Source organism: Terrapene carolina, unplaced genomic scaffold (assembly GCF_002925995.2).
Source record: "Terrapene carolina triunguis isolate 2854851 unplaced genomic scaffold, T_m_triunguis-2.0 Scaffold212, whole genome shotgun sequence".
Taxonomy (NCBI): domain Eukaryota; kingdom Metazoa; phylum Chordata; order Testudines; family Emydidae; genus Terrapene; species Terrapene triunguis.
The window spans coordinates 10302707-10321607 of NW_020664563.1; the positions used below are offsets into that span (position 1 = coordinate 10302707).

At 48.7% G+C, this 18901-nt stretch overlaps 1 protein-coding gene across 1 annotated transcript in view; it reads right to left on the bottom strand.

The window, feature by feature from the left end:
• The window catches only part of LOC113407531 (astrotactin-1), a 218180-nt gene that overhangs the window by 114315 nt on the left and 84964 nt on the right, over nucleotides 1–18901 (bottom strand). The window contains exons 2-5 of the mRNA XM_026656141.1: nucleotides 16386–16573; nucleotides 6949–7342; nucleotides 5465–5611; nucleotides 4756–4863 (exon numbers count right to left, since the gene is read on the bottom strand). Of these exons, the coding sequence (XP_026511926.1) occupies nucleotides 4756–4863; nucleotides 5465–5611; nucleotides 6949–7342; nucleotides 16386–16573 (837 nt within the window). The remainder of the gene's footprint in view (nucleotides 1–4755; nucleotides 4864–5464; nucleotides 5612–6948; nucleotides 7343–16385; nucleotides 16574–18901) is intronic.

The window sequence follows — 18901 nt, forward strand, 5'->3', positions numbered from 1 at the left end:
TGTGCCCTGAAACTGCTTCCACAAGCAGAAAGTTCTTGGTTATTAGCCCATACGTCTGCAGACTCACGTTCCCACGGGAATGAACGGCATTCCACGGAGCGTTTAACTCCGGGCTTGGAAAGCTGGTCGATCTGTCCCTATCTCAAACATACACTCAGAAGCAACAGCCGCTGTCCGCCCCCACGGTGTCGGGCATCCTGCAGTTTCTGACCTACTGTCTCTCTGACAGTTGGCACAATGCCCTGGCAGGGGAAGAGGCAACTCTGAGCTGCGAGAAAGCTAGCACAATCAAACCTGAAGCTTTAACAGCCCGAGGCTTCACAGTTCTCAGAACCTTTCAGAGCTGTGCGAGCGGTCCTAAGGGCTGCAGGCACATAGGGCTCAAAAGATGCTGTTTTGCTAAGAGTCACAGGACCCATGTTGCTAGAGGAACCAGCTGGTTTGGCTTCACAAAACAGAATTCTGTCTTAGGCCCGTATAGCGCCTCTCACGCCAACGTACTTCACAAACTACATCATATACCACTATTTCATCCCTGAAATGCAGCCACTTCTGGGAGGCAGCATAGCAGTAAGGTGGACAACCAGCACACTGCCCTACAGTGAGGGGAGGAGATGTTTTGGGAGATCAGTCTTTCCCTCCCCCACAAACTCTTCTGAAAAGCACACTGGTCCAAATTCTGCTCTCATCCTCATGACCGGAAATCCAGAGCAACTCCAATGAAGTCGTTCGATGGAGCCACTTTGGATTTATACACATCAAAGAGCAGAATTTGGCCCATTATGTTGTTATGGAGGATCATTCTTCACTTCGTCAACTGTCTGTATTTTACTGCACACATAACAGTTCAGTTTCTTTCACAACACTGCTGGGTGCATCAATGCATTCTAAAAGACCACTGTAAATGCCTTCATTTTCCAGCAGGTCAGAGATACATGGCCGAGTATTCAGTAAAAAGAAGAGAAATAGAGTATTCAATTTGTTTTTCTTTCTGGTAATTTTCTTCGATTCAGTTCGCCATGAATAGGCGCCACGAGATCTTTAACATCCAAGGCTTTTAATCTCTCATCTGAAGGACTCACGCACTGAGAAAACTTGTGCTGAGTTCACTTGTCTCAGAATGGTGAAAGATTGAGTCAGCCTGCGCAAGGCCCTTTATCAAAGGGACCTGCCTCAAATGATTCCTGCTCTGAATTTGACCTGCTGCATCTTTAAATTGCTGCAATCCGGTGGTGAATATGGTGAAGCTGAACAGGCACATGCCAGGGTATGCTATGTGGCCTCCATGCCCATCACCAGGTATCTTATGGAAATTTCAGTCTAGAACTTTTCCTAGGGGGAAAGAGAAATCAGTCAATTAACGGATTCTAGACGGGGATTTGCTTGCAATGGAAGTGAAGTCTTAGGTTCATCCAATGGAGTGGACTGAAAGGCTGAGTGCTCATTTCACAAGTTCAGTTGTCCCAAGAAGAAAATAAAAGAAGAGAGAAATGCCTTGACTTTAAAAACAGCGATATTTGCCTGTATATTCAGTGAAAGGAAGACAAGGAGAAAAATACCCATCAACAAACAGCCCTCCTGCATTCCTAGACTTTAGCACATTCTCTCATCAGGAAGTTCTGGAGACCCAAACAGAGTCTCAACCCAAAACTTGTGAATCCTGCCTATCCCCTTCCTGGCTTGTGAAACAGTCAGGAGCAACCGGCACCGGTCCTGACTGAAACCACCAACGCCTCACACAGAAAAGGAATTTTCCTTTCCTCCTTCAAACGTGCAGTAGCCCAACCAATGCTGAAAAATCCACCCTGGACACTTCAGTCCTAGTCAACTACCGCCCAGTATCAGACCTCCCGTTCCTGAGCAAGCTCATAGAGAAGGTAGCAGAAGGCTGACTACTAGGTAATCTAATATTCTAGACCCAGCACAATCTGGATTCAGGCCAGGACATGGAACTGAAGCCACTTTAGCAGCACTGATGGAAAATCTCCTGCTGTCAATGGATAGAGGGCAGACATCCACTCTCATCCTCCTGGGACCTCTCCGCAGCATTTGACATGTGGACCACGAGATTCTGCTGTCCCGCCTGAGAGGTGTGGCAGGGTTCCAGAGTAATGCACTAGGATGCTCTGGGTCCTTCCTGGAGGGAGGCACCCAGCGAGATGTGATGGGGAACTGCTCCTTGTGATACTTCTGAGCCTGAGTCTGTTTAAGCCTGGGGTGTCACCCCTGAGTCAGACAGTGAGAAGAGTCATCAGAGGCAATTACCTGCAGGTCCTGGGATAGGCTCCATGCCATTCAACAAGGTTTCAGCCAATCCACAAGCAAGGACCCACCCAGGTGTCCCCAAGGCAAGTATACAGGCTCCTAAAGGAAGCAGGTTCTCCAGTCTGCTTGACGTCACTATCTGGCCAGAAGCATTCCCACCGCTGGTAGTTTCAACAGACTGTCCCTGCTTCAGCGCTTGGCTCCTGCTCTACCCATGCCTGTTTCCATGCCCCTACTCCAGCCTGCATCTGCTCCTGCCTCAGCCAGCCGCCTGGAGACTCTGGCATGCCTCCACCACCAGACCCCTCGCTTGTTAAGTTCCATCAGGACCCATTCTCTCTCTGGGCCTTTACATGCAACCACTAGGTGAACGAGTCAGATGATATGGACGCAAGTGCCGGCAATATGCAGACACACAGCTCTACTTACCCTTCGCCACACACGACCACACCGCTACCACCAATATAGCCCAGTGCTTGGATGAGATCAGCTCGTAAGTGAAGAACAACTGGCTGAAGATGCACCGGAGCAAGCTAGTGGTGGGAAGAGGAGAGCAGTATGAAGAGTTCACAGCCATAGTGCTGTCTCCTTTGGTTCAAGGTACACATCCACAATTGGTCAGTTCAGTTCCTAGACTCGGAGTGCTCCTGGATTCCTCGCTGATGCTAAGCAATCACACAACAGCATCCATGAGTAATGCTTCCTCCATTTCCAGTTGGCTACGAGACTCCATCCCATCCTGGCAGACAATGACATGCTATTCACACCGTAATTACCTCTTGGCATGACTACAGCAATGTGATATACTTGGGCAGAAAGCCTGCGGCACTTTAAGGAAACTCCACCTAGTAAAGACACCTTAGCGCATCTCCTCAGAAACACAAGCAACACAGAAACCACGAGCACGTCAAACCTGTCCTCTACTCTCTACACTGGTTTCCCAGAAAATAGCAAGTCAAGCTCAAGGTCCCTGTCCTTATCTCCAAGGCACTCCATGATCTGGGCATAGGACAGCTAAATGATTGTCTAAAGCTCAGGGATGCTGACTGTGGTCTACAACTCTATTCCTCAGGCATGCCGGAACTCCCTGCAAGAAGGGTAAAGCATGTCTGTGTAGCAGACAGAAATGTCTTGGGCACCAGTCTAAGACTGCGGAATGAACCTCCCCAGGAACTACTGACCATCACAAAACTACGGACCATCACAAAGCTCCCCACCTTCCACTCCAAGTCTTCGACCTGCCTTCTCTACAACAAACACGGAGAAATGTTTATAAAAAACCCCCAAAAGCAACAACCTCACCAAACCAAGAAGTGTCCACTGCACACCTCTTCCACTGGGGAGGGGACGAGAAAACAAACAACACATGACAGACGTCAGTCACGTTGTTTGCTGCAATCTAAGAACCTATGCAAAGAATAAAAGGCTGAGTGCTCATTTTAAAAGTTCAGGTGTCCCAAGGAGAGAACAGCAGGACAGGCTGTGAGCATCACTGCGAAGGCTACAAAGGGTGCATTGGGGGGCGGGGAAGAGAATCTACAGTTCCCGAGAGAGAAGCTGATGGTAAGAGAAAACTAGTCCTTCATTTTAGCTAGGGACAACGTTATCGGTTAACAGCTCAGCCTCGTTTTACTTTGATATAGAAAAACATTTGGTTTTTATAATCATTTCTCTTCCTTCTTTTAAGCCAGGCACAGCTGCCTTCTCTATGTTTATATACAGCACATCGCTGGTGAGGTACAGTGTATTTATAGAATCTTTCCATCTGGTTTCCCCTTTGTGCTGGAGATGGTTTTATTAAAATAACAGCAGTAAGACACCGAACAGGGAGGCACAGGGGCTAACAAGCCAGGCTTTGAAGCCCGTTACTCATTAATATACAACAAATCCTGAGAGATGCCAGCAGCAAAATTTGAATGTATTTCATCCTCAGTTGAAAAGATCTCCCAAACAGCTCCATGCGGCCAGCGGACTGGCTAGGGATTAGAAATCAACACTTCCTGATTCTAGTTTGATTTTCAGTTCTGACCGCCATCACACCAATGGAAAATCATGCCCATAGCCAATGTTCATGTAGAACCTACAACGTTGCACTTTTGCGGCACAGCCATTTGAAGAAGCTTGATGAGACAAAACAGAATTCGGACATCCCCACAAGGAGGATGCCCCCTCAGTCTGGGTTACATATCTGGAAGGAAATGGAATTATAAGACTATTGGTATAGGGGTATTGCAACCAGACAGCTGGACTGACAGCCTAATCCTGGCCCTGATGAAGTCAACAAGAGCTTTGCTACTGACTTCAATAGGATCAGGGTTTGGCCCTGAGCACTTACCTAACTCTCCATTTCTTCTCATCTTCACATTGGATATAATCCTGCTATGTGAAAACACCACTAGACACAACCCAGGTCTAGCCCCTGTAGGAACATCTGCTTTGGATTCTCAACCTCCATTCTCCCCCCACCTACACACACACACACACACATACCTCTGCTGCGCCGCCTGCTCCGGGATGGGTCCGTATAAAACGTTAGCTGGGGGTCATTGTCAGCCTCTGTCCCAGAATCTCCTTCAGGGTTCAGAAACGCTGAGCCAGCTACAATTAACAGATGACAGAATCACTTCCAACAATTGCACGTTTTCCCCCCACCTCTGCCCCCGTCATATCCGCCTGCCGTCTCTCGTTGCTGTTGTTACTTGCACTGCAGAAATGCCAGAGATCAGGGCCTCATTGCGCCAGGTGCTGTACAAACGCACACTAGGAGTCAGCTCTTGCCCTGAAGAGCTTACCATCTAAATAGACAAGGGGTGGGAGGGGAAACAGAGGCACAGGCACCTGCCCAGGTGACCCAACCTCAGGATCTTTTGAGCTCTGCCCACCGCTATCACCAATGCTGGCTCTTAAGTGGTCAGAGGATGTTGCTATAGGTAACACAAAGTGCTCCCTTCCCCTACAGAGGAAAATCATGAACTCTACCTTGGGGACCTGCCCTGTTTTCAGTCCCCTGCTGTAGATGAACAACGCTGCTATTTGTATTGGTAGAACCTACTGCTGCCGGAAACTGGGGGACTGTGGCTTTGCCTGCACATCACCGGATGGGGTGGGAAGGCAAAATCCTCGATCCGACAAGGCCTGAGCTCCGCTGGTGAACAGAACTCCCCACAGCCTCCCCCAGCCCTAGGGAATCACAGGGTACCTCGTGCTTTGTTATTGATCCGCTTCCGCTGGCTACTGGAGGTGTGAGACAACAGGGTAGCCTGCTGGTGGTTGGAGTCCACAGGGCTGGTAGCGATGATGTTATCCTTGTACTTGTTCATCAAGGACAGCTTGGCATTGTCGCTTCCTGAGCAGGAAGAATTTAAGGCAAAAACTTTCAGAGAAAAGACAAAAAAAGGAGGGAGAGAGAAAGAGAGAGAATTCATTTCTCAGGATCCAATTCCTTTCCCAGCATCTGGGTGAGAACACTAGTGACACCTTGGATGGTGGCCCGGCCAGTGAAATTGACCAGGGTCCCTATGGGGGACAAGAGAGCAGGGGCTGAAACTGAGGTTTCTTCCACTTCAAAGGTGCATGGGCTGACAAAATTGGTTCAAACCAGGCTCTGGAGAGCCCTCTCCGTTCTGACCAGCAGCATGCCCACCTATTGCAGCTCCACAGCCCTGCCAATGCATTGCTACCAGGATGAGATCCAACAAGCAGGGAGAAACTCCTTATCTGGCCTGTAGCGTGGAGGAAGGGAAGGAATCACTTGGGAAGAGCCAGGGATGACAAGGAGGAAGGTTAAAGCTCGCCCCATTGAGAAAAACTACATCTTAGGCTGGGTGTTGGAGAAGCCCCAATTCATTCAGCATCATCTTGATGAGTTCTACAGGGCTCAGGTTGAGATTTTCAAAGCTGCATAAGAGATTTTCACTGCACAAACTGGGCAGGCAAATCCCTTAGGCAGATTTGGAAATCTCACCCTTGGACTTCCCAGGAATACAGTTTAGATTCCACCTATACAACCTGTAGCCACTTTGCAACCTGATCAGGGGACAACTATGTTGTCACTAGGTCTTGTGATCCAAGAGAAGTCCCATTTGCATCAAGGTGGTGTTGACACTGAAGACTACTGATGACAATGTAAACATCAACGTTAACTATCTCATTGCTGATCATTTTTGTAAATGGACCCAGTGGTCCTGGGACTGTGGCAGGAGCTTGGGGATGAGGACAGAGCTGGGACAGAATACCACCACATTTTTCCCCTTCCATCTGACCCCTTACTGAAACCTCTGTTCAGGGAGAAGGAAGGTGCAGGCACAGAGATTCTTGTGCTGGAATCAAGGTTCTGCATTTCAGCACCACCTCTTATCTCTCCTATATCACATGCAGTGGAAGATGCGCTGCTAGATTTGGCTGCATGGAGGCCCCAAGCCGTGGCTACAAGAATACCCAGGGGAACATACTCACAGCTGTCCCATGCGTAAGGGAACCCCAAAAGAGGTTGCCCCACACGGTCTGGGATCAAATCAAACTTGCACGGGAAAGGGGTGCAGAGGAGTATTCTGTGTATATGTATTCCACTGTAGCCCAATGCCAGCAATACACACAGGGAGAGGACTCGGTTTCAGTACTCAGCTGAGCCCATACAAATAGGAACAGCAAAGCACACGGAGGGTAAACCATTCGTCCCCCAACCTGGTGTGAGATCCATGCCAGACTTCTCATTGCAGCCCTGCAGCGAATCCAACGTCCTGGTGACCTGGCTAGCGAAGTCCTCCCCGCCGTTCATGCACTCGCGCTGCAGGTGGTGACGCAGGTCAGTGATGTCGTACTCATAGCCGTCCAGGATGGGGGTCTCGCGGATGCTCAGCGTGCCGCTGGAGTTGTGGCCTTGCACGCGGGCGTTGCGCAGGCTCTCCCGTCCGTGACCCCCAATCAGGACTGAGGGTATGTAGTGGATTTCGTTGGCCGCCTCCGCGCTGGCACTCTTCTGGGGCTGTGGCACCCGGCGCCGCTTGCACCAACGCCGGCGGGTGTAGAGGATCATCACCAGGCACAGGATGGAGAGCAGCAGGGCAATCATGCCCCCCTAGGGAAGGGAACAGAAGCAGGGTTCAAAGCCATGGCTGGAGGCAGCAGAAATGCAGCCAGCCTCCGGGAGGCAGATCTACATGGACAGGGAGATCAGCGGCTTCTGTTCCAGCTGGATGGCCAGGGCGGCAGGGAATGCATTCCCCAGGGGGAGCGGCAAAGGGGATTGGATGACTTTCACCTCTCGCCCACTAGTCTGACTCCAGGCCGAGCTGAAAGTCACGCCTGCTGCTGACACTATAGTTCGGGGTCTTATACACTTAAAAGGGCAGGTGTAAAAAATTTTAATCCCCAGCTTTCTTACAAGCCCTGCAACAAGCCCTGCAGCCGCCAGGAACTGTCACGTTTCCAAACACAGCGTAACGGTGCCGTAAAAATGCCAAATTCCTTCCCCAGCAGGCAGCCCTCCAATTACAAACACTGGGTGCTGGGCTCGGGACTCTGCCCCACCGGGCCCTAGACGCTGTCCTGCTGCACCTTCCTCTCAAGGGTGCAGAGATGGAGCACAGGGAAATCCTACTATGCCACACTCCCAAGCGACCTCAGCAGATCGCCTTTCATGATCAGACCGGGATCTCCAAGCACTTCACAAAGGGAGGGTAAAGTAGATGGGGAAAACTGAGCCTACCTGCACTGGCAGTGCCCATTTAAAACATAGGCCAGTTCCTTAGATGGTCTAAATCATCATAGCTCCATTCAATGGGGCAATGACAATATATACCAGCTGAAGATCTGCCCTTGGGGCCAAAATCATGCCTGGTATAATCAGGAGCAGAATCCACTGGGAGTTCCCTTCAATGGTAATTGTGCCTTCTTAGGCCAGGGCAAAACTGAGCTCTACATTTCCATGGAAACCCCACTATTCCTGGCACAGGCAACAGTCTGAATAATGCATGTGATAATGGCAGCCACTATTGTTTTAGTCTCCTTCAAGCACGCTGGTGTAATGGAAACGGGACTGGAGAAGATGGAAGAGGCAGAGCACCGTCAGGAAATCAGTGGTGTGGGATAATAAGTAACAATCGTATGCAGCAGTTCTACCGTGCAGCTCAGCCGGGCACTTTCCAGAGGTTGGTCTATCCACGGGAGAGCTGGGGAACTGGCAGCAGGAAGAGGTGCAGAAATGTTCCTTTTGCTAGAGGGTTTACCTCTGTTTGCTGTAACTTTGAACCTAAGGCTAGAGGGGGTTCCTCTGGGCTCTTTGAATCTGATTACCCTGTAGAGTTATTTTCCATCCTGACTTTACAGAGATGATTTTTTACCTTTCTTTCTTTAATTAAAAGCCTTCTTTTTAAGAACCTGCTTGATTTTTCCTTGTTTTAAGATCCAAGGGGATTGGATCTGGACTCACCAGGAATTGGTGGGGGAAAGGAGGGGGAATGGTTAATTTCTCCTTGTTTTAAGATCCAAGGGTTTGGATCGGTGTTCACCAGGAAATTCAGGACTTCACCAGGTGGAGAAGTCTCTCAAGGCTACCCAGGGAAGGGTTATAGTACTTGGGAGGGAGATATTCTGGGGGGGAGGTAGACAGAGTTTCCCAAATGACTCATAAATAATTTGGGTGGTGGCAGCAAAACCAGATCTAAGCTGGTAGTTAAGCTTAGAGGTTCTCATGCAGGTCCCCACATCTGTACCCTAGAGTTCAGAGTGGGGAAGAAACCTTGACAACAACGTTCCAAAAAACAAAACACAACAATAATCTTCCACCCAGCTTTAAGCTGGGCACACTCTCTCCTCCGTGAGGTGTTGCCCCTTCCCATTGTCTGGGCAGCTGGAGGAGAGGCAGGGTCTGGCCTGCCGCCTTTGCCTTCTCCCAAAGGAAAAGCAAACCTTTCAGCTGGGACTTCTTACCCAGCCCTAACTCTCTTCCTCAGGGACCACGGCAGGAGACCCTTGCTCCCTCTCATTTCAGTCCTTAGCTCCCCTTCTAGCTCTGTCATCACTGAAATTCCCCCTGACCCTTTTTAGCCCAGGCACCCGGCCCCATCTCCTTAACTGGCTCAGGTGGGAGCACCGGCTCTGGCACAGAGGCGCTGGACCCATGTTAATCACAGGGGCCAGCCACCCTGTGACATAGACACAGGATGTATGAGTGTAGGAAACGGGGGGGGGAGACAGGGCCGACAGCACAAGATCATGATCCTTTCAGACATTAACACATTACACTGCCTGCCATCCCAGCAAGACAACCTGCTACTTGAGCTAAAGGGGAACTCCCTTAACTACTGGTAGTAGTAGGGCCCTTAATCTTTCTGTGGAGAAGGTCAATGGGAGCAGAGCTGGGACTGGTTAAAGATTTCCTCCAGGCCCCACTGGAATGGACCTTGAATTTCTTTCACTTGACTTAGCTGTTTGGGTGAGGTGAGGAAACATCGGGTAGTAGAGTGAGCTGAAATCCTGGGTTCTGCTCCCAGCTCCGTCACTAACTCAGTGTCTGATCTTGGGCAAGCCGCTTCACTTCGCTGTACTTCTTTTTCCCCGCTCATCTGTAAAACGAGGGTAGTGCACACCTGCTATGTATAATGTGCTGACTTGGAGTGAATGAATTCCCATGTGAACTGGAAGGTATCTTTTAGACAAAACCATTTGTGAGGGGGATTTGTGGTGGGGGATAATGTGAATGTCCATTTGGGGTCCTTTGCTCTATGGCGCTGTAAATTTTTGTGCAGCACCGAGAGTGCTGTGTAGGTGCTTTGTAAATGTGAATAAATACATCTAATCCCATTTATCCTCAGAGATGCCAGAGTAATTGTGCGCGGGTGGGGGGTTGTTTTCTTGGCTCATTTGAAATGGAAGGAATTCTTGGCAAAAGAAAATAAAGAAAAGTCTGTGCATCACAGCCCTGCATCAGCCAGGAGAGCCTGCGATCATCAAAATACAGAAAGTAGCATATAAATCACAAATCCCAAGAGCCTGGCTTCGCCTCATGGGGAGCTTCCATTCAAACGCAAGGGTAAGTTACTGAAAAAGAACCAAAACTGAAACAGTCCTTAAATCATGTTGATGTATTTTAGTATTAACTCATTTTGGGTTTGGTTTTTTTTTTAAGGAAACAGAATGTTCATGAAAAGAGTCCATGAAGAGTCCATGTTGGCCCGGGGGAGTGAAATCCTGTATTTATAATCCACAGGACTGGTACAGAACAGACAGCTGATAGTTCAAACTCACCCACTCAATGGATCAATTTTAACACTGCCCAGGACAGATACGACTGCAGTCTGTAGGTGCTGGTTAGACACTATGGCCTCAATTCAGCCAAGCCCTTCCACTTGACTTTATGCATGTGCTGAAGTCCAGCCCCCTTCAACAAAACACTTCAGCCCGTGCTTAGTTCCCATTGACTTCAAGGGAACCTAAAACATACGCTTAAAGTTAAGTGCAAGCTTTAAATGTTTTGCTGAATCAGGACGGTAGGGCCAAGCGGAGCCAGCTTTGAAGCAGTTACCTGAAAGCGAGAGAAACCAATCTTCTTTATATATTTCTTTTCATGTAGTCTTTGAAAGCAGAGATCAGATTTATTGTAGGCAAACGCCCCTACTGGCAACTTTTTCAGTGCCCAGGTGGGGGAGGTGATATCTTTTATTGGACCAATACATCTGTCGGTGAAAGAGACAAGCTTTCGAGCTCACACTGAGCTCTTCCTCAAGTCATGTTTCCGGCTGATGTGAGCACTAGCACTCTTAATCTTTGGAGACTGTCCCAGGGGCTCTTAGAGAAATGAAGTGTGTGACTTAACAAAAGACAAGAAAAGACTGGATTGCTATTGACATTACAATAGAGCCTAGAGGGGCCAACTGAGATCAGGGTCCCATTGCACTGTGTACTGTACACACAGCAAGTGAAGCCGTGTCTGCATGGGGCAATTTTTACTGGCAGAATTTTCCCAGTTTAATCATACTGGTATCCATAGCGACAGAATCCTGCCCTGTATAGACAAGCCCTTCAAGCCAGTCCCTGCCCCAAAATGCTCACAGTCTACCCAGATAAGCCAGACAAAGGGTCCATTGCTGCTGCAGCCCACAGATAAAGCTGGAGAGAGATGAGCTCAATTTTGCTGACTGTGTCGGTCCTCTAAACCTTGCATGCCAAGAGCAAAAAATAAATAAATGGGAGCCAGCTAGCAGCTCCATGTCCATTCTTGGCCATTTTCCCTCTCCTCCTTTTTATGCAATAGGTGATCTTGATAAAATAAAATAATAACCATCATTTGCTCCATTAGGACAAAACATTAAGGGAATTATTGAATGAGCAACAGACGAAGCAGCTGGCAGAGTTCTCTAATGGCCATTATGTGTTAACCCTCTTTCATTCTCAGGATAATGGAGAAGTACTGACCCCTCCCTTCCTTCCAAAAAGAAAAATATCTGCAGATTAAGCAGAGGAGCAGCCACTTAGAGGGCACTGCGGTTAGCTGGGACGTATCAGTCTCTCTGGGTTCCGTTTACTAGCCCCATATAGCCCTCACCATGTCACATCATCACAGGGGTGGGCAACTGATCCCAGCAGAAGAGACATGGTACAGTGGTGCTTAAATGTGGCATCTGATTCCTGAGTGGTCAGTGTGGTTCTGAGTTACTCATTAGCAAGGACATAACCGGGACTCGCATTATGACACTTTTATGCTGCACTGGCCCATTAAGTCTGGGGATCTGGCCATTGGAGAATATACAATGGGGGGGGGGGAGCACAGAGCTGGAATAATGGATCTATGCAACACCCTTGCAGGCCCTGGATCTATGCCACCCCCTTGCAGGGAGCATGGGAGAGACAAGGGGGCATAGCTGTAATGCCACTGCACGCTGGCTCTTCTCAGCTGCTGGAACTGTAATATGTTTAGTTGCATTATATCGTTAGGCCACTAGGTGCCCCTCTGTGTTAGAGTTCAAACAGCATGTGGTCCCTGGTAAACAAGGGAGACAACGCTGGCACTCAAGTTATGTAGAAGCCTGTTTGTTTATAACTGCCGTCGCAGTTGTTTCCTTAAATTAACACTTCCTGTTCAAGAAAGAGCATAACCTCATCTGACATGACATGAGCAGCCCGTTGGGTTCCCTAACTTAAGCCTGACAATTGGTAGAATCCTGGCTGGTTCAGAATTCAGGGAGAGAAAGCAACATTTGCTGCTCCCCGACTTTCTGCACCAGTTGGAATTGAGAATCAGGACCCTGCACTCCTTTTCAGGTGGGTACAGGAATCCAGTTCTGGTTCCATCTCCTACCAGCGAATCCAGATTCCATTTCAGGTGAGCATGGGAATCTAGTTCTAGTTTCATCTCTTCTCAGTGGCTATATCCAGACAGCAGAACAATGGTTGCTATAGAAATTCCTAAAATACGCAAAGCCTGAGGCGCTACTCAAATGCTGGCAATTTTAAAACACCCAGCCACAGGTCATAGAATCATAGAAGATTAGAGTTGGAAGAGATCTCAGGAGGTCATCTAGTCCAATCCCCTGCTCAGAGTATTCTCACAAGCGGCTCAAAGAAATGGACTCAGCCGCCCAGCACCACCACTCTTCGCAACACAGCTGAATTGAGAGGAAAAACACTCAACATTCAGTTTTAGCACACCACATTATTCTGGTTCCCCTGGCACAAGACCCTTCCCTAGGGTGTAAAGATGTTTCCAGGATGAAATTAATTTGGGGGCAGGGACTAGGGGAAAATAAATATTTAATTTCACATGTTGGTGTAATCATCATCATCTGGCTTTCTTTCTGTTCATTTGGTAATAATCATTTCCTGGGCTCTTACACTCTTCAGTTTTCCACCCCGGAATTTATTTCACCCCAGATACAACTATGACCCGTAAGATGACGTAGCCTCAAGTGGTCATTAGTTAATTCAAACCACACCAACAGGAGAAATGAAATATTCTCAAAACATGCAAGGCCACTTCAGACTGGTTTTCCTGCAGAATCCCACCCAATCAAGGTCTAGCGTAGACACAAGGTTCCAAGCATTACATCATCAGAGCAAGCTCTCATTGGCTGATCTTGAGGGGGTGAACACTGTTACTAAGCAACTGCTCATCATTAGCTTTTCAAAACAAACCCTTCTAAGGTTCACTCCATACCGGATTGGGAGGTCCTGTGCCAAGTATGACAGTCCACGTGACACTAAGCTGAGAGCCCACCAGACTCATAGCACCTGTGACATAATTCATCCACAGGTGAGAAACTAGGACATTAGTTCCTCACTGTACTCCATCTGGTGGCTTTAACAATGGCCTCAGTGTAGAGGCTCTGGAATTTCCAGTCCAATTACGGACCAAATGATTCCCACAGAGAACCCCTGCATTGTGCCAGGTACTGATATACACTGTCTGGCTGTTGAACTAAAGTCTAGTTAACCAAAATATCCTGTGAATGCAAGTCCAATTGCAGTACAGAACATACACCAAGCCTGTAGTGTGTATATGTGTACAAATATACATGCATGCACACACATACACCACTCCGGGATCTTCTCATTCTCCAGCAGCAGAGACCCCAATCCAGCAAAGGATTTAAGCACTTAACTTCAAACATGTAAATAGTCCCACTAACTTCAATGGGACTACTCCTGTGCTTAAAGTTAAGCATGTGCTTCAGTGCCTCTCTGGATCAGAACCTCGGCATGCAGCCTGCTGCACAGACCATTCATTGCATTACTGAGATGGCAACCCACAGCCCAGTCTGTTCGAAGGCACAGACTGGCTCCCCCACTGAGCTGAAAAGCCCCATTTGGCCCAAGATTTTAGGGATCTCCAAGACCTGTGGACACAAACGGGGCCGTGCTGCATTCCATTCCAGAGAGGCACGTGAGGAAAGGGAGCAAAGTGAAATACAGGGGCAAAGCCTGATGGCTAGGAGGCGAGTCACCAGGATCTGGAGTTCTCTGCCATCTGGGGGCCAGATCAACAGCTGGTTTCAACTCGTTTATCTCCGCTAAAGTCCACAACTAGAGTGAAAGCATGGTCCAGTGGAGAGGGCACTGGTCTGGGATTAAGGAAACCTGGATTGAATCCCCAGATCACCCATATATTTCCTCTGCTATCACGCTGCCTAGGAAGGCAGTGTAGTAACATGATGTACATTACTAAGGAGACAGTGTAGCCTAGTGGGAGTGGGACTCAAAAGACCTAGGTTCTAGTCCGAGGTCTGTCACTGACCGGCTAGTTGACCTTGAGCAAGTCACATCACCATCCTGTGCCTCAGTTTCCAGTGCTTTGAGATGGACCAATGAAAAGTGCTACGTAAGAGCTAGCTAGTATCACCACCTTGGGCAATCACGTAATCTACCCTATCAGCTCCCCAGTTGTAAAACCGGGATAAGCCTGTCGTGAATTGCTCAGATAGTACAGTGATGAGGGCCACGTAAGTAACTAGGTAAACAGACCAGAGTTCCCCTGATGTACATCAGCTGAGGCTCCAGCCCCTGTGTCAGGGATAATTTTCAACAGTTAACACACGGCTTTCTCAGCAAAAACGGACTAAATGTTTCCAGTTTGATTTTGCCGTTTATTAATTTTTCTCCACTAATCAAGCACAAAAGATGGAGGAGACACTTGGCCTCAGGCTGCAATCTGGAAGAGATATTGACGTTCTCATTAGGGCAGGCTTCATTAAACAGCCTGTAGCAAGCATCAGCAGCCCATTGTCTCCAGCTAATTATCTTCTGCTGGCAAAGGAATTGGTACGATTCTTCCCATCGTTAAAAAAATAATCCACCGCACAAACACTGATCTATACTTTTTATTTTTCCCCTTTGGCTTCCATTGAATTCTCTTTCCTGAGCTTCTGTGGGGAAGAGGACATGAAGGCATCAGAGGGGGTGGGGGACATGCAATCTGCAATACGCTCAAGGGGCTCGCACTTGTTATATTCCAAGCCCTGTGCACTCACACATGCTAAATCAAAGCCATCAGGCTGTGGTTCCTCTGCTGGTGTCAAGAAAGCAGGGGTGACAAAGCACCAGAGGGAGAAAAGCCTAAAGGGAGGGGGAGATACCATGCACAGGAAACAGATGTCAGGGACCACAGGCACTGTGGGGAACAAAATGGGAGGACTGTTGCATTTCTCTGATTTATGCAGGGTTTGGCCCATTGGATCAGATCACTGGTCCACATACACAAGTCTGCTTCATACTTTGTGGCTCCAATCCTGGGCTATGGCCAAGCTAAGCCCAGTGAGACTGGTGAGTGATAGCTTTTTGCCTCCTGGATTCTGGAGCACCAGGGCAGTCCTTGGCACAAGCTAGAGCAGCCCCAAGGGCTAAGCTCACATACACCACCTGCAATGGTTTCCTATGGAGTCATCCAATTGCCTAGCATAGCTGGAGTGCAATGTGCTCTGGCCACGCCTCCTCTCCCCTGCCCCACCCCCTGCACAGATGGCCACACCCCTACACAGAGGCCTCAAAGAGGACAGCATAGAGATACTCAGCTGGCCCTCCACCTCCAGGCAATCTCCATTACAGCAAGGCTATTCCTTGGGTGGGTGCATGGGGGGAGAGATCCGTCGACTTTGCAGCTCTTGCAGGCTCGCAGAGCTGACGTAAATGAGCCAGAGGAAACACCAGATAGAGCTGGCTGGGAAATAGTTTTCCCATTCCATGAAGAGTTGAGATATTGAAAAATGTTCCTCTCCCAAACTGGGATGAAAAGTCAAAACCTCAAAAAATTCTGCCAACTGAAAATCCAAAATATTTCCGGTTCCGGCCGCATTGAAACGTTTTGTTTCAATTTCAACCTTTCCCCCCCCCCCTTTTCTTTTAAACCTTTGTTTAAGTCTCAGTTTACCAAGCATGTCATTCTACCACACGCCTGGTGGCTGGGGAGTGGCAGCGTCTCGATAGTCATTACTGGTAACCAGCAGCACAACCACTGCATCCACCCTCCAAGGACAGCTCAGCACATAGGCATTTCATGGAAAGGGGGGGAGGAAATTTTCAAACAGGCTCTCAACATTCCCACTGAAAGTCAATGGAAGTTGGGTGCCTGTCGGGTGCCTCCCGCAGAGCGGAGAATGACACCACGCCTTTGAAGACGAGCAAGCACGTACCATGACGGAGATGTGGAGGATTCTTAGCTCCTCTTCCGCTGACTCAGTCTGGGGCTCTTCGGTGGGGTCTGCACCAGGCAGGCTGGGGGTGCCGTCTTGGTGGTGGATGTGGAAGAGCAACGTGCCGTTCTCCAGCCACTGCTGCCTCCAACGCACCAGGGGAATGTCCTCTGTGTTCCCCGAGATCTCTGGAAAAGGAAACAAGGCTGATGCATGAACACGGCTACAGTACAGAAAACCCACTGGAAATCCAGTCTACCTCTTTCTAGGGAATCAGTACAGTGCAAGTGCCCTGCTCCTGGCTGGGTGTATGTCAAGCAGGCTGCAGATTGCAGCCATCTCTCATCTCAGGATCACCACTGTCTGTTTCACTGCATGCTATCAATGGCCTTTATAATCCCAGAGGGTAAATACATGGCAGCTTCCCTCTTCCAAAACTGGGGTGTGCATTAGCTGCCAACTGCAGGTGGATTTACCAAGGGTAACTGCTGAGAAGCCAGTCAGTAACTGCTAGCCAGGTCCATGGCAATTACCACATAAGCCCTATGACCTGACCACGGAGGCTTGCAAAGGACTTAAGAGTGTGATTAAATCCCTGAATGTCAATGGGGAGATGCAACAACAACTCATGTAGGGGTCAAAAGGCAAAATCTGGAGGTTTGTGTTACTTTTATTTTAACATAAAATGGGTCCCTCCCTCCCTCCCTTTTTAATTAAATTTTGGGTGAACTCAGAATGTTATTGCCCACAGAAGGGAGGATCTGATGGGAGGGGACAGACAGGGCACAACACTAGGGACAGATTTTTAAAGTATTTAGGAGCTATTGATTTCAATGGGAATTGGGTGTCTAAATATCTTTTAAAACCTGGACCTTAGTCTCTTCCCCTTCTACATCTATGCAGGAGCAGGGCAGAATAAGGACCCAGTGTTCACTCGGGCAGTAGCCAGCGGCACTCCATGGCAGCATGGAAGTCTGCAGGTGTGTACCCCAGACATCTCCACCACACTCATACCCTCAGCAACTGCTGCCCATGGCTCCTTTTTTAGAGCATGCCAGAGTGGCTCTTAGCAGGCAGGATGGCTAACAGCCCCCTCACTCCGCTGCTACTCCTATGCTCCCCCATTCTACCCCCAACACTACATCAAGTATCGCAGATGATGTAAAGTAGCACAGTTCCATAGATCAGAACTCACTATGAGTTAAATGGGCCACACTGACGTACCACGTTGGAGATCTGACCCTTAAATCTGGAGTGCTGCCTTTTCTCCTAAGACTAGTCTGGGACACCTTCAACTCTGCTTTGGCAGCAGCACCTAGGGGTTTCCATCAGCTTCATTTTGCAGGAGCACCATCCAGCCTGCTCCCAAGGCTGTGCTGCCATCACACATGCACCCAGAACTAACCTTCTAGAGAATTCACCTAAACCTCACTGTCCAGACCAATATGAGCAATCAAACAATGACATTCACAGCCCTAGTGATACATCCTGCAGGACACACAAGCCTATGACTAGGAACTAGCAACCGCGAGCCCAGCGGCCCAACCTTCTTTGTCATATGGCTCAGTCAGTCCACAGACCTAGCTGCTGCATGGGGTGGGGGCTCTCGGGTGTGGGCGCAAACCAGTGAATGTCAGTCACTTCGCCTCTTCCGTCTATCCACATATACCCAGCAAAAATGGCAGCTTATAGCGCAAAGGACATATAGCGCACCTCATTGTGGCAGCATAAAGTAATTGCTGGTCAAGATGTGCACCCCTGCCAATTCCAAGGTAAGTATCAGAGCTGCTCGAATGCTCAGCTGCTCTACCATCTAACAGAGGCTGACAAAGAGGCTAGATGGCCTAATTTTACCCACAGCTAACAGCGACTCTCCTTTACCTCCAAAGGGCTGTTACAGGAGCCGAAGGTTGTGATTTCTATTCCCTGTGCTGCTCGTGTGTGCTTTAGCTGGGGACTGTGCTTTCCGCATGCATGCAGCCATCGCAGGATGGATGAGTTTTAATCACGATTTAAATTAGCAAGCAGGAAACTACGATTTAACTCATTGATTTTAATCTTGTTTTCCATTTGTACTTTGTAATTATTTTCTGAGAGAAACGTTCATTTTCATTGGTTGGTAAAATCAACATGTTTTAATGGTTACAACCAAATATAGCCTTTGCACTAAATGTGGTGCTTATTTTTGCTAACCAGGGGGATACACTATGTCTATACACATTTACTTATGCAGGTACATAGTGTGACAGAGTTCCTCCTCTATCTTGGTGGGTCCTGCGCTTATTGGCGGATTTTCTTGCCTCAGAGATTCACCATGTGGGTTGGGGAACAGCCCAGAGACCTTCCCCTGTGGAAGAACCCACAGTCCAGGTCAATAGGGAGGTTTGGGGGGAACCCGGGCCCGCCCTCTACTCCGGGTTCCAGCCCAGGGCTCTGTGGACTGCAGCTGTCTATAGTGCCTCCTGTAAGAGCTGCATGACAGCTACAACTCCCTGGGCTACTTCCCCATGGCCTCC